This window comes from Paralichthys olivaceus, chromosome 21 (genome assembly GCF_024713975.1).
Source record: "Paralichthys olivaceus isolate ysfri-2021 chromosome 21, ASM2471397v2, whole genome shotgun sequence".
In the NCBI taxonomy this organism is placed as follows: Eukaryota; Metazoa; Chordata; class Actinopteri; order Pleuronectiformes; family Paralichthyidae; genus Paralichthys; species Paralichthys olivaceus.
This window is the reverse complement of record NC_091113.1, coordinates 13,918,294-13,933,973: the sequence shown is the minus strand read 5'-3', so window position 1 is coordinate 13,933,973 and position 15,680 is coordinate 13,918,294. Positions and strand designations below refer to the sequence as shown.

The window sequence follows — 15,680 nt, the reverse complement described above, 5'->3', positions numbered from 1 at the left end:
ATTCAGTCAGATATGAAAGGCTGACATCTAGCGGTGGGTCTATTAAACGCACTTAACTCACTGACAAGTCAAGAACTCAAACTCAGTTCAACAACCACAATAAGAATAATAATTATTTCTATTATTGTTCCACTGTCCATGATGATCCACCATCAACCATCACAGTCCATAACAAGTATAATATGACATATTAACATTTGAATTAATAGGATCAAAGCAGAGTAGTTTTATTTATTTTCTAGATTCTGGATCTCATTGCACCACTGTTAACGTTTCTTATGAGTTAATAAATAAAAACATGACTCTTGGGTTTGTTTGTATTATAACATTGTATTTGACAGGATTGAGCCACATTGATATTTTCTCCATGCTGCACCCCTAAATGTTTAATTATGATTTTCTAGTAATGATCTTAATGTGGTTTCTGATTAGAATTCAGTGTAGAAGCCAGAGTTCATGTGTGCTGTTTTACCATCGATGAGATCTGCTCTACTACTAATGTCTGTCTCCGGCTAATACGTCACATTCAGGCGACAGCAGGCTCGTTTCTGTCTGTGGCGGTGACCAGGAGTCAGGTAAACAAACATGTCCACTGCCATGAACTTCGGCTCCAAGGCTTTCAAACCTCGAGCTCCGGAGAAAGGCTCCTTCCCCCTGGATCATCTCGGTGAGTAGACACACACACGCACACACACACACACACACACACACACACACACACACACACACACACACACAGTACTTCTCTACCCACTGACTCTGATCTAATCACTCTTCTCATAAAATGCTGAATGGCCCAAAACATCTTGCAGCTTGATATTTTTTTAATTTCTTTTTCAACCTTTATTTATCCAGGAAAACTTACAAACATAAAAATACATTTATTGTCCAAAAAACACAACAATTGAAACACAAAACAGCAGAGTACCACAACTATGCTATATATAAATCAAGTTTATCATTGTTCTAATTATGATTTTGCGTTTTTACCTCTTTATATGCAGTCTATGGTTTTTACACATGGGTTAAAGCCCACGTGTGGTTTGGGATTGTATGAAAATGATTGTGGTGGAAGAGGGAGGGTGAATTATCGCACTCAAAACAAACAAAATGAAAATGTGTACTGTGTTTTTTGACTCGCTGTTTCCTAAAAATGTGACGTATATAAATTTCATTCAGTCTTGTGTGTAGCTGATTTCTAAATCCTTAATGTTACTGAATCAAATCTGACAGGTGTGGGACATGCTGTGTCCTCACGTCATCTGATGTCCCACATTACCCAGAAGCCTCTTCTATATATTACGTTTAAAAGAAAGAAATATTTCAAGTTGGCACGCCATCATGTAAAATGGGATAAAACAGACTCTGAACTGGAGACAATACCAACAGTACATCACATTATAGCATTCCGTCACAGGGAATCTTCAAAATAAAACATCCCTGCAGTAACAAACAAGGTAATATTTATATCAATAACATGACGAAAAGTATGTAATGTGGATTTTTGGCTCATTTTTTTATTTCAGGAGAGTGTAAAGACTTCAAGGAGAAGTTTATGAAATGTCTGAGAGACAGCAGCTTCGACAACTCTCAGTGTCGCCTGCAGTCCAAAGACTACCTGGAATGCCGCATGAAAAAGTAAGAACCGTCCCTGAAAAATAAAGCCGACACTTTTCACACAGTCCTTACATGTTGTGACTCAAGCTGTTTTCAGACATGAGCTCAAGAAATGTCTTGAAATTGGAGCTGGTCCATGTGACACGGAAGGTTTTGACTTCCTGGACAAACAGGAGAAATTCCAGTCTGATGTTACCTGTGTCCTGCGTCATCGTGTCTTCCAGTTCTTTTTTTCCATAGCTGCTGTCAGACATGCGCTGAGGCTCCGGACTTTCTGCAGCCAGTGTTCTAGCAGAAAGTCTGATGGAGCCGATGTGAGAACACAGCAGGAGATCCTCCACAGGAAGCACCACGAGTGAGTGGGCGTGTTGATGACGTTTCTAACACGTGGGAGACGCAAAAATGCGAAAAACATATCTGGATGAAAAAGCTTTTTTTTTTTACACACAAGACAGACAAAGGTGTCAAGAGAGAGCAAGCTCCGGCTGTGAATTTTCCTGCCATATTATTCTCACATGGGCTCCCTCTTTCATTTTCAGCTTTTGTAAAGACAAACCACGGCAACTGTGGTCGAAAACCAAAAACATGTCATTTATTTAATCAGAGCTGAAAGTTTTCCTTCTTGTTGTGGGTTTTCCAGTCAGCTGATGGCCCAGGAGCCTCTGGAGAAACTGGGATTCAAGGACCTGGTGGACGCTCCTCCTAACCAGGCGGACACAGACTCGGAACCCTGACCTGCTGACATCACAGCTGCATATTCAGATGCACGACGATGGTGTCTCTCTGACCTGAACACGTCCAGCGTTTGTCGGGGACAAGATGCAGACACGCAGACAAAAGATTTTTAAAGTCAGACTGCTGTGCGTGTGAAGCTGAAAGTGACCAGAAGAGGGCACCGTTCATATTGTGGCCTCAGTTTGAGGTTTTATCAAATAATTGTGTAAATATGATCAAATGTGTAATATATAGAGGTGTGCTGTGGACATGTGAATAAATCCTTTGTATTTAAACTGTGTGTGTTGATCAACCTGCAGTGCTAACCTTGTGAATATGACCCTTCTGTGTGAAGCATTCGTTACTTGATCTGGCGACATCTGCTGGTCATTTGTTGATAGTGCATTTATATGGCTGTGACTTCATAGTTTTGGACCTGATTGTATGTGTTGTTGGCACATTACAACTTTATCCTCATAATATTACTGGTGTTGTGATTGAATCATTTTCCTGATGATGCACGAGGGATATTTGTCCGTGTATTAAAACAAAGGAAATAAAAAAGACTTGATCTTAGCGGTAAATTAAAGTATTAGGCCCATTTTGAAGAAAAATTATTCTAATATTTCAAGGAAAATAGGATGTTATAACTGTAGGGTTTTATATTTTCACATTGAGTTTGTTTCAAGATTTTAGATCCAGAAGGAATGAAACTTCTTAATCCCTAAGACTGATGTATTTAACTTCATTCTCATGATAATACTGTTGTTGTGATTGGATAGTTTTGCTGACGGTCCTTTGAGGACGCAGGAGGGATGTTTGCCTGTGATGCTCCCACCAACAGTGATGTGCTGCAGTATTGAATTCAGGCTGTACCTTTGTTACATCCTCTGCCCCCTGCTGATTGAGATTCCACATTACATGTGCACCCACGGTGTCCTGTTTCTTCTCCTCAGGTGAACTGTGTTTGACTGATGAAGAGGAAACTATAAGAGGAGCAGCAGGAAGTGTGTCTCTCTCTGTTGCAGCTGCAGCAGCCTGTTGAGCATGTTGTGTTGTTTCTTTTCCTGATCGGTCTGCTCGTCCAGTTTCCGCAGCTTTGTTTGTGTTCAGTTCAGTTCTGATGTTGGTTTAGAGGAAGATCCTCAGATCCTTCGTGGTTTGGTCTGTGGGCTTTTCCTTTAGTTCATTTTGACCGGCCCATCAACCCTTTGTTAAAGTTGGTTGTGTTTGTTCATTTCCTTCTTGTAATGAATCGATATCTTTTTGCTGAATGTTATTTGCTTTATGTCACACTTTCACAGACTAGCCAGGGGCGTACCGACAGGGTGGCTAATGTAGGCAAATGCTTGGGGCCCCCGCGCTGAGAGGGCTGACAGCTGATTAGTCAAAGCAAAACTATTTAGTGAAAACCCAATTAAATTCTATGATTAGCATGAGACTGCATCCACACAATGGGTGGAAATGGAAATCGCTCTCTGCCAAAAGCTTAATCATTCACGAGTTTTAGACTTAAATGTCCTTCTAGTATTATTTGTGAATTAGTGCAGTGCCTGTTCTAAACCTGCCTGTTTGGACTGGGCTGGTTCTTTGGTCTGTGGTGATGCTGCTTGTAGCTTTCATTCTGAAACTGTAAAAGTGACTTGTGGTAATTAAGCCAAGTAAAGATTGTTTCATGGAAAGAACCCTGTAGCTGCACCCCGCTGCTGCACTAAGAGCTGTTCACCTGTTCATTCAAAGTTTGGTGAAGCTCGACTCGGTACCCAGAATCCGTTGCGTTTGAGTCCCAGCCACCGCTGCATGTTTAAGTCACACCAAATTTGACACTGCACTTCCTTGGGCCCTGAACATTAGAGCAAGTGTGAAGCTGATGAGGTTAATGATTCTTGAGATATGTGAGTCACAAACACATTTGTGGAATTGGTAGGTAAATGCACAGTGTGCACCTGCAGATTATCATGTTAATCATTAAAGATTTGATTGATGTGGTTTGGTTCAATGTGACATTGCGTCTCTACAAACATCACAGTGGCTGATCTTGAACCCTGATCAACAGGGACTAAACTGTGAATCTGACTTAGCCGATGTTAATCCTCACTTCATCACGCTGCTCGTCTCAGAGACAATCTGACACCGAATTGTTCTGTGACTCGTTGCTCAAACTTCCTCCCTCAACGAGCATGTGTGTGCAGCTTATAACATTTCTGACAAACAAAGAAATTACTCAGGAGCTTTTAAAGTTCCAACCATGACTTTTTATTGTCAAGTTAAACGGCACATCAAACCAGCAATACAAAATGAGACACACACACACAGACAGTAATGAAAATTCCTTCAGCTCCAACAATGAACACAACTCTCTACAAAAACCACAGAAGCCTGGATCCAAAGTTCACCGTGTCACACATTAATAAGAAAACAGTTGAAAACCAGATCTGCACAAGTTATTCAGGCTGTGAACCTCCTTGGAATTATAATAGTATCGTTTCATCATTAGTCAGTTTACCGAATCTGTGATAAGAGCACAGATGCAATCTGCAGATCATCTATTATTTGTCCTTTTTTTGCTTGGATGTTTTGGAAAAGAACATTCTGAGTGGAAAGTGTAACCAATAAAGAAAACTTAATTCATTGATGGCTATGAGGACGTGGAGAGGATTTCAACAAATAAGACAGTGTTTCAGAAACAAGTTACCAACCCCACCTTAAAGTACAGCTACACTGATATCAGCAATATCAATTCAATGCCAATGTTATATTGGTATTAATGTGTTAATCCATAAGAACATAAAAAATAAAATAAAATGCAGACATTTTCATCACAAGTACTTCATATTCAGAAACTAGATCATGTGTCCAATGAAAAACCACATTCGCCATCTTTACAAACCATGTTCTTCATGAAATGTGTAAAGCAAATTGAACAATTACATGATACAAAACGTTATTTTTATCAATATAAATTAATTTCTCCTTTCTTCTCCAACCCCACTCATGTATAGACCATCTAGATTCAGAACTCCTGAAAGAAATCTTGTCATTTAACACAGTACATGTTCTAGTGTTGAAAAAACATTTTGAAACAATCTACCAAGTGACACATAATACTTTTTTAAAGTCCACACTCTCATCATTCATTGCACATTAATAGTTAACCAAAAGAATGTTTATGTCTGTCATATCTACTCGGTCACAACGACCTCAGAGGAAAAGATCCAGGCAGGAGGCGGGGGGGGTTTGCCAATCATTAGCGGGAGGAGTTAGAGCTGGAACGCGACCGGTGACGGCGGCGGCCGGGGGATCGAGACCTGCGCCGGACTGGAGAGCGTCGCCTTGGAGACCGAGACCTAGAAGAGCGAGAAAGTGAGATGGGAGTCTGGGAATGTATCAGCTGTGGTACAACAAGATTTAGTTCCCAAATAAAGCAGCAGGACTCGTTGCATGCTGCTCACCTTCGCCTCATCCGAGGTGGGGTGCGACGCCACATTGGGGGTGGAGGAGGCATCCTGCGGGGAGGGGACAGCCTGCGAGGTGGCAGGCGCACTGTGGGAGTCAGCACGGCTGTGACTGTGATCTCCTGACCGTCAATCTGACCTGGAGGAAATAAAATAAAGAAAAACATCACATGGACTTAGTTTTCCAGACATTCGAGGCACATTAGTGTCAGCTACACTTTCTCAAACATGGTTCCCATCATGTCTTTTGCGTTCATGTTCCCCTACATCCTCTTACCTCCGTCCATGTGTTTCAGGGCCTTCTCCGCCTCGTCAGGCGTCTCAAACTCCACGTAAGCGTAGCCTTTATACAGGTGAGGGTGGGTGCGGTTCACAGGCATGTCAATCATCTTGATCTTTCCATAGGTGGAGAAAATCTCCTGGATGTGTTCCTTCAACAACAGAAAGTAGGACATTTGGACATTTGCTCCACCAACTACCTTTAAGCTGCTTTCAAACAAGCATTGAACTCCAGAGACCCTCCGGACATTCTCAGCAGTAGGTGTGCGTGTGAATGCAAATGTCCGCCTATCCTTGTTAAATGTTTTTTTCACTGTGCCTTTCCCCTCCAAACCACGGAAGAGAGAACATGGACTCTGAATCTGACTGCGTGGTTTACAAACTGTATGCACACAAATACAAAAACATATTTTAACAGGAACCAGAAGGAAATATTTCATATATTTCATTCTATTCCAAGAGTTAGTGCTCAAATTCTACACAATCGACAATCTTCTAATGGTGCAAACTGTTCAGTGCAGTTTGTTTATTACTTGTCTTTATATTACATTACTCATTATTTGTTCTGATCTTCCAGATTTTCTTTGATTCTGGCAAAACCTAAAAAATAAGAAATATGGAATGTATTGGTGGTTTGTTGTCAACATTTTCATGTGTTGCCTTTTTTCCCTCATAGGCACAAATTACTGTAACTGGCAGAAGCAGCAGCAGCATCTCAATTCACAGCAGAGTCACAGAGGCCAGTAGCTTGTTATGAGGGTATTTACCTTGATGATGTTTCTTGTCAGCCGGCCCAGGTAAACCTTGGTGGGTTTGGGCGTGGGACTTCTACGTCGTCTGTCCCTGTCGTCCTTCTTAGCAGATTTTGACCTACAGTGATGTTTTTTACGATTCATTTATCAGAGGTGAGAAATGTGCTGGGATCATTTACATAAGCAAGAGAAGCAATATTCTATATTTACAATATATTACAAGTGATATACGAGTAATCATTTGAATAATTCTAAAAGTGCAAAAATATTTGCATCAAATGTTCTTAAGAATCAAAATAAAAAGTATTCATGTGTTAATGCAACTAAAAAAGAGGAGCTAATTTTTTTATTGAGCTTTATTATCCTCTGAAATTTAGTTTTCCACCAACCAAAGCAGTTATGTGTCCCCGTAGAATGAGATTCAGATGGAATTCAATAAATAATAGGTGAAATAAGATAGAACTACTTGCTCATTCCATCAAACTATTTCAACATGACTCATTTCATACTTTGAGCGTGAGCGTCGTCTGTTGTTGTGGCGCTGGCGGCTGGGGCTTGGCGAAGAGGATGATGAGGAGGAGGATGAGGAGCGGGAGCTGGACGAGCCCGAGTGGCTCGAGGCCGAGGAGCTGGAGCCGCTGGACGAGCCGGAGCTGGATCCTGAGCTGCTGCTGGAGCTGGACCTAAACAACAGCAGGGTGGAGGATGAGAAGCAATAAGTAAAAATGCTCCAGCTCCTGTGCCGAACACAAATCAGCTCAATAGTGACAAACGGAGCACCACTGCAGAAATCATTCCACCTCTGGTCGAACCTTTTCTTCTCACATGTAGAAAAATGAATGAAAATGATAAAAACAGTTGTATTTTGTAAACCTAGCCTCTGACCTGCTGCTGCCACTGGAAGCACTGCGCCGTGTACGGTTCTTCTCACGGCCGCGGTGCTCACGTTTTTTCTCAGTGCCGTCTTTCGTGGCTCCTGACTTCTCCTTACCACGCTGTTTACTCTTGTCATCCTCCTTCCTCTTGGTTGGGGACGGTGCCCTATTGAAGGAAAAGACAACAAATGAGTGAAACTGAGCCGTTAATAAATTAGAATACCTTCACAAGAAGTTGTATCACTTGCACGTAAGAGGCACCTCTGGCTAATAATGATCACACTATCATTTTCAGCGAGCACTGTGCGTTGATCTACCTCAGATTGTAGAAGTGTTAGTCTTGAGTTTGAAACCACCCCCTTCACTCAGGAGCAAAATCTTTGTGTAAACTTCAAGTGGATAATAATGTGTTGTTTATTGTGATAATTATTATTATGTTGAAAATTGTATATCTTACTATAATGTTTGGGCCATATCACCCAAGCCCCATAGTATCTGGGGTTTGCAAACAGCAAAAGCAGAAATGTTAATTCATTAAACTGCACAGGTTTCCATTGACGGAACCAATAATGCAAATATATCAACATTTGATTAAAGAAGACATGTCTGCACAAATAATTAGTTTTTCGTTATACAACATGGGTTTGATTTTAAAGAATGGGCGTAAGAGGACTGCAATCTAACATCACTGTCCAATGAAACAGCTAAACCTCGATAATGAAAACAACAATAGTAATAACATGGTCAGTACAAATATACACTTGTCTAATTAATTACACAACAATAATACCCATCTGATCTGGAGATGATTCTGATCATTCAGAGCAGGAATCGACAAGTCAGATTTAGATGATGAAAATAAATCACGCTGCACTGAAAATAAAATAATCTCTAAACTAATCTCGAGTTAACATATGTATATTTTCCATTTAGCAGTCGATGTACAGGTACGTAATGTGTACGCGGTGTATTGATTCTTATCACCACAGCGGGATATAAATAACATAAGTCTCTCTTCGCCAAACACTACTCCGTGTTAGCATTAGCGAGCTAACATCGGTTGGTTGTGTTCTGTTGGATGTCAGGTCAACGCTGTTAAAAAACAAGCTATGTGATTTATTTTACTTGAACCTCTCCGTGTTGTTATTTTCTAGTTTAACACGAGAATAAAAAAATAAATTCTAATATAAATGGGGGCGTTTACTTACATCTTTCTGCCTGCCCGCAAACACTATTAGTCGCACACAGATGACGTAACGCGTCAGCTTGCTGTAAACCAATCACAGAAGCGATCGTAATCAGGCAGCGGTGGAGGACTATAGCGATTTGTATTCCCTCTATGAAGTCTGTCAGGGTGTTTTCTTTTCATTTCACCAGTAATTTATCTCTGGTATCTGTGCTCATGAGTTCTATAATGATTGTTGAGTCAAACTAAAGCACCTAGTTTTACCCTAGGACCTCTTTCATTGGTTTAGCAAGGAGGTGTGATACAGATCATGCGTGAGTTCTTGTTGCCTGACGGAACACACTGAGGACACAGATTGCGTCTTTCAATCTAAACCGCCGACAGACACCAAGTAGAATATTTACTCAACCACAGGACGCACTCTGAGTGAGGTGTGTTATTCTGCAGTGCAGTTACGTTTGAATCTGAAGCCATCACAAGTTAACTGCAGTCCTTCTAAGGGACCGAGGAGCTGAAGGCTCCAGACAGAAGAGGCATCAGGATTGTTTGTGTTCTGGGAAAGCTTCTTGGCATGAAGATGAATTTCTCAGGTGAATCTGAGCCAGAGCAAACCACCCCATCCTCAGGAAGTACCAGGATCCTTGCATTGACTGTGTGCTCTGCAGCCATTGGTGGCACCTTCCAGTATGGCTACAACATCTCCATCATCAACTCTCCGACGAGCTACATCCAGAGCTTCATCAATGAGACCTACATGGAGCGCTGGGGCATAAGCTTGGACATACCTCAAGTGACCCTGGTGTGGACTTTGATTGTGTCTTTCTTCTCTCTGGGAGGCTTAGTGGGCGCGCTGCTCGCAGGGCCTATGGCCGTCCACTTTGGAAGAAAGAAGTCTCTGCTTTTGAACAACGCGTTCCTGTTTGTTGGCACCGTGCTTGTCCTGACGTGCAGGGCGGCAAAGTCATTTGAGATGATCATCATTGCCCGCTTTCTGGTGGGGATGAACTCTGGTGTGAGCATGAACGTCCAGCCTATGTATTTTGGGGAGAGCGCCCCTAAACACCTCAGAGGCGCTGTGGCGTTTTCCTCAGCTGTTTTCACTGCATTTGGGATTTTCTTGGGTCAGGTTGTGGGACTCACAGAGCTGCTGGGTTCTAAGCCTCTGTGGCCCTACTTACTTGCTAGTAATGCTTTGCCGGGGTTGATCCAGCTGCTGACCCTACCCTGGTTTCCGGAGAGCCCCAGATACCTACTGATTGACCGGGGAGACAAAGAAGGGTGCCTCCAGGCACTTGAGAGACTCCGTGGTGGGGAGCCTCCGGCCCTGGAGATCGAGGAGCTCCTTCAGGAGCAGCAGCAGCAACAATCAACATCTCTGAAGTCTGGATCTGCAGCTGCCAAGTCACCCTGGTCCCTGTTTAAGGATCGTGACCTGCGTTCCCAGCTCAGAACAGTCATGGCCGCCAGTAGTGCCATGATGCTCTGTGGAAATGACTCAATCTACTTCTATGCTTCCTACATCTTTCTCGAAGCAGGGATCCCTTCAGATAAGATCCAGTATGTAACCATCGGCACAGGCGCATCTGAGCTGTGCGCTTCTATACTGAGTAATCTTCTGATTGAACGTGTGGGTCGCAAGTACCTTCTTGTTGGAGGGTACAGTCTTATGTCATGCTGGTCTGTAGTCTTCACCGTGGCTCTCATCCTCCAGAGCCGTGGAGTGGCGGGGATGGCCTACCTCAGCATGGTCTGCGTGTTTGCCTACATCCTCAGCTTTGGCCTTGGCCCTGCAGGGGTGACAGGGATCCTGCCAGCTGAGATCTTTGACCAGGCAGCCCGCCCGGCAGCGTACATGGTTGCTGGCTCATTCATGTGGATAAGTCTGTTCTTGGTGGGAATGCTGTTCCCCTTCATCGTCAAAAACTTGGGGAACTACTGCTTCCTGCCTTTCCTGGTCGTGTGCTTGGTGTCACCTGTGTTTTTGGGGCTCACCTTACCAGAGACGAAAGGCAAGACGCTGGCGGAGATCACTGCAGAGTTTCAGGGAAGGAACAAGTCGAAGAAAGAGAGGTCAAAGACGCAGGTGGAGAAGCCCATTGCGAATCACTACCAGCTGGGTGCAGCCTGCTCCTTCACAAACCTCATGCAAGATCCTGAGACCAACCATAAGAATGGGGACATTCATTTGAATGTTCTAGTAGAAGAGGAAATTAATCATACAGTGCCACTTGTAGCCACTTGAAGCACTTTCAGAGTTGGATAGGTTCGGTGTCATTAGCCATGTCCTCTTGCAAATACACACACAGCCACAAACGTGGCTAACACACAACAAAACACACATGCGTCTTATACAAAACACAACCAAATATACAAACATGTTGCTAACACAACACAACCAAATATACAAACATGTAGCTAATACACTCAATATAGCTAAATAAACAAATGTGTTGCCAATATCACAACCAAATACCAATAGTGGCTCACTTTGATATCTAAAATAACATTTTACAGCAAGTTCTAGGTTCATCACTTTTTGTGTTCCCCTGGAAAGAGCTCTCTGTTAACAGATCAGATCAAGTGTACCCTCTTAAAGTCTTGATTCTTCAGTTTTACCTCATAAACATGAGAGTATGTAGAATATATGTTATTTATTTATGTATGAAGGAAATTCACATTGTAGCAGAGTAGACACAGACTTAGGTGATTAACAAGCTTTATTTATTCTCTCCTAACCTTAATGAATCCTGAATACTGTATTTCTAATCTCAATGAAGAAGTCGAGAGAATAATATATACGTCACAACCTCACATACCTCGGATATCTAAAAGTCTCAGTAGTAGAGTGGTTAGTTGTTTAAATTGCATGAATTGACAGATTAGCACCTTGTTGATTACTGTGATTTTTGTGTGATCAGATTATATTCTGTTTTGTTGGCATATCTCTCCAGTTCACTGATCCATGCTTAAGTACTTTTTGATAATCAAACTGGAAATTTTAACTCCATACTCTGGAAGCTGTATTCTCATGTTAACTTCACAGGACATCTAACATTTGTTATTTGTGGGGTTTTTTGTTGCTATTCTCATATCAACTGGCCTGGATATGTATTTTAACTATATTAGTTAGACTACCTAACCCATCATGTTTATCCTCATGATGACATTCATTTATTTATTTACTGAACAAAAGAAAAACCTTTATAGTATTTTTAACAGCGTGCATGACGATACCTTGATCGCGGTAACGTTATTTTTTGCCCTCAGGCACCAACGTTTTGAATGTAGTGGTCAAACTTGTCCAATAGGTGTCACCATTGTCTCTGTTATTGACATGCTCTCCTTAATGCACTCAAAGATTAAAGCTGTATAATGTCAAGATGTATCAGAGATGAAGGTGACACTTTTGACACAATTGATCAGCTCAGTTGTCTGTTGACCCTCTGTAATGGCGTCAGTATGTTTCTTTTACCAGCCGACCACGTCACTTGAGTTATAGAGATATATATATATAAGATATTTTTAAACTGGAAATCTCTATGTACCATGCTGGATTTAAGGTTTTTTACAAACTGCTGCTGTAGCATGTAGGAGATGAAATGCTGATGTTGTATGACACTGTCTAGTTTATCTAAAGCATGTCATGGTACTAAGGGTTTGGTTAAAATCTGCCTATGTCTCAGGAGTGTTTTACACTTCCAAGATTTATTCTTCTGTGACCGTTGAAAAACTGCAATCATATTTATCCAATTCAAAACCCGATTGAATGTACAATAATAAAATATATCCAACTTTCCCACTGCTTTCTTTATTACATTTAATCACATTACTTCGCTCCTCAGCACTTAAATCCATCTGCTCCTACCCACTTCCACTAAAAATGTGTGAGCGTAATTCTCTTTATTTATGGAAACAAGGGCTATTTGAGAACTTCTCACTCTTAAGTGAACTTCCAGCGAGCTATTTCATTGGACGCTGTTACATCATTTCAGTATAATTGAGTTACATTATGCCTCTTGGCTGTTCAAATTAAAAACAAATGACGGAGAATAAACACTAATTTGTGTGCTCAGACAAGTAGGAATTATAAACTAATGTTATTATGATAACAGGAAACAGTACACTGCAGTATTGGAGTCTTAAAGAGAAAGAAATAGAGATTTTGTCATAATATTGTGGAAAAAGCTGTATTATGAAAATAGTATTATGACATTTTTAATTGTTATTTATTCTCTTTATTCTCATTTATGACTTTATCCTTGTCAGATTATGACTTTCCTCTCAATAAATTAAAACTTCATTTTGATAAAATAACGTCTTTTTCTCAAAACATTCTTACTTTTTCCTCATTAAATCTCATTAAACTACAACTTAAAATTAATTTAGTTTTCTTCAACATGGCCCTGAATATTCAGCGTTAAATTTGTTTTCTGAAATTCTTCAGCCTTTCATAGTAAAACAAGAAGTTTAGACATTAATGAGTCAAAATAAAGAAATCACCTACAATAAAATCCAGTTGGTGTTACACAGTAAATCTATACCTGAGAGATGAGCCAGACAAGTGAAACATTCGACACAGACAAGACATTAGTCTGTTTGGGGCGCTGGCTAATGATCTCTGGGATTTTGTGTGTTTATCCGAGCTTAGGGCTTCGATGAGGGGCTGCACAGAGACTCATTGAGGTAACCTGGGAAAAGGATGAATGACTACTGGCTATAACCAACAAACTATGTCCCTGTTCTGTGGCTTAGCTGCCCTCTCCATTAAGGCTGCACAATTTATTTTCTGCATAGAGAATTGTGAGCTCCCTCCATCAGATTTCGTGCTGCCTCCACCATCCTGACAAAATTGGAAACGGTCTGGCTTGATTCGGTTCACAGTGGACAGCGTGAATGATAGAGACACAGAGAGGAGCAGTAAATTACTGACAGAGCTGTTAACGAATGTAAAATTTAACATTTGTACAAACATGTGAGAAAAGACTCCAAATGATCACTGGAAGTGGACTTTGTGGAGCTGTGCATAGTTCCCTGGTGTCTGCCCCGAACTCGATGACACGGGCTGTGCGTCCTCTCCCTTGGGCTGTGGAGCTGTCCATGGCCCCCGTAACCAGGTCGCATTTTTTCAATAGAACCATGTTGTTGGAATTTTTTAAGTGTCTGCATAGACCATATAGTCATTGCAATATTCAACAATGTTATCGCATATCACATATTTTCCTAATACTGTGCAGCCCTACTCTCCATCTAAAAAGATTATTAGTTAAATTTCTTATTGCCATTTTTGCTTATTTCACCTAACTAATGTATTTGACTCAGTAAGAAGGCTAAGCTGTCTATCTAAAATCTGATGATGCTATTATGAAGCAGACAGCGGATCACTGGGAACCCGCCAGAGAGTCACCAGCATTGTCTTCAACAAAGGCCGACCCGTACCTCTGATATGAGAAGATAGCACGGAGACATTGAGTCGATATTAGTGTTTGACCTATTTTCACCTTGGGAAGGAGAAAATAGGAAGACACATGCACCATATTGAAAAAAACTGGGATGAGAATACAGAGCAAAGGTTATTAAACCATCAGCTTTGGAAAAACTAGACATGACTTGACCAGTGTTGTCTGATAGATGACCTTTATTACATTTACCATGTATGTTATAAATTGTGCTACCATATTTCCCTGGATGCTGGGATTTGGTTCTTCTGGAGCAAAAGTGTCATCTATTTTATTTAATTTTCTACAGTGCGCAGGTCAGACCATTTAAAGGAAATATTTAAAAAAAAGAGTTTGTGAAACCAATTAATGTGAATTCTGTCAAAGGGTAAATTGAGTACGGTAATTCAATATCAGTGTTGGAGCTGCATTAATCACTACTTTTATATTAATCAATCAAATGGTTAAGTGAAATGTGAAAGGGATTTCTTGCATAACAAAACAGAAGCAGCACAAATAATACATAATATAATTACTGTATATGGTATGATAATGACTCAATAATCAGAGTTGTCTATAAGGGCTCAGCAATTCTATTTCTCGGTCATATTATCTGCATATTCAGTCCAAATGGCGGCAGCCCTACTTCTGCTTTATGTCAAAAAACCACCTGTTCTGTACCTTTGACCATCGATTTCTGCCATGACGTAGTAATACCCCCCCTGCTTCAATATTGTGTGTGAGTTCTGCCTTTTAATAAAACCATGTGAAGGCATGTGAACACTGTAAATTGTGCCGATGCCGCACAGCCTACACAGTTCTGCTCATTTCTTCATATCAAGTAATATGTGACATTTGAAGCAGTCTGGAGAAGACTGTCAGCACCGCGCCTCCTCTGGTCCTTAGAAACACATCCGCCAAGTTGGAAGTCTCCTTTTATAGTTAGATATACTAGTTGCAATATGTGTCTGAGGAAGGAATGTACGTCATATGTGATGGTGTGCTATATGCGTGAATGTGTGGGCTTGACCAGAGTAATGTATGAGTATATGTTCGGATGAGATTTGGTTCTTGCAAGGAAAGGCAGAACGGAGAGGATGAGATGAAAGAAAGGACCAAAAAAACAGTTTCACTTACAGAATCACTTTAAACAAGAGACGTAAGCTTTTTTAGTTTTCTTTCTTGAAGTGTGTTATACAGATTTCTTTGTGGATGTAAAAGTTATGCAGAGTTACAAAGCCCAACGTCCTTTGTAAAGGGAGCTCCTCTCCCCCAGAGGATACACTGCTCCTGAAGCTCCTGAAGCGCCTGAAGCTCCTGAAGCGCCTGAAGCTCCTGAAGCGACTGAAGCTCCAACTAATATGTAC

At 41.2% G+C, this 15,680-nt stretch overlaps 3 protein-coding genes across 3 annotated transcripts; 2 read left to right on the top strand and 1 right to left on the bottom strand.

Moving 5' to 3' along the window:
* Positions 1–507: 507 nt before the first annotated feature.
* On the top strand, positions 508–2,627 carry cox19 (cytochrome c oxidase assembly factor COX19). The gene is made up of 3 exons (XM_020082961.2): positions 508–667; positions 1,527–1,638; positions 2,258–2,627. Exons 1-3 carry the CDS (start codon positions 586–588, stop codon positions 2,349–2,351), a joined length of 288 nt encoding a protein of 95 aa, XP_019938520.1. The 5' UTR covers positions 508–585; the 3' UTR covers positions 2,352–2,627.
* Positions 2,628–4,563: 1,936 nt separating this feature from the next.
* Positions 4,564–8,986, bottom strand: LOC109627152 (RNA-binding protein with serine-rich domain 1-like). The gene is made up of 7 exons (XM_020083566.2): positions 8,901–8,986; positions 7,703–7,858; positions 7,327–7,500; positions 6,833–6,935; positions 6,064–6,217; positions 5,784–5,925; positions 4,564–5,678 (listed from the first exon to the last, which is right to left on the bottom strand). Coding segments are annotated over exons 1-7 (831 nt in total). The 5' UTR covers positions 8,903–8,986; the 3' UTR covers positions 4,564–5,578.
* Positions 8,987–9,286: 300 nt separating this feature from the next.
* LOC109627151 (solute carrier family 2, facilitated glucose transporter member 11) lies at positions 9,287–12,674 on the top strand. Its single transcript, XM_069517115.1, has one exon. The coding sequence runs from the start codon at positions 9,450–9,452 to the stop codon at positions 11,118–11,120; it is 1,671 nt and encodes a 556-aa protein (XP_069373216.1). The 5' UTR covers positions 9,287–9,449; the 3' UTR covers positions 11,121–12,674.
* Positions 12,675–15,680: the final 3,006 nt, after the last annotated feature.

Coding starts and splice junctions, on each gene's coding strand:
- cox19 (XM_020082961.2), top strand. CDS start 586: ATGTCCACTGCCATGAACTTCGGCTCCAAGGCTTTCAAACCTCGAGCT. Junction 668..1,526: donor CTTCCCCCTGGATCATCTCG/GTGAGTAGACAC, acceptor TTTTTATTTCAG/GAGAGTGTAAAGACTTCAAG. Junction 1,639..2,257: donor CTGGAATGCCGCATGAAAAA/GTAAGAACCGTC, acceptor TGGGTTTTCCAG/TCAGCTGATGGCCCAGGAGC.
- LOC109627152 (XM_020083566.2), bottom strand. Junction 7,501..7,702: donor GCTTCCAGTGGCAGCAGCAG/GTCAGAGGCTAG, acceptor GCTGTTGTTTAG/GTCCAGCTCCAGCAGCAGCT. Junction 6,936..7,326: donor AGACGACGCTCACGCTCAAA/GTATGAAATGAG, acceptor ACATCACTGTAG/GTCAAAATCTGCTAAGAAGG.
- LOC109627151 (XM_069517115.1), top strand. CDS start 9,450: ATGAAGATGAATTTCTCAGGTGAATCTGAGCCAGAGCAAACCACCCCA.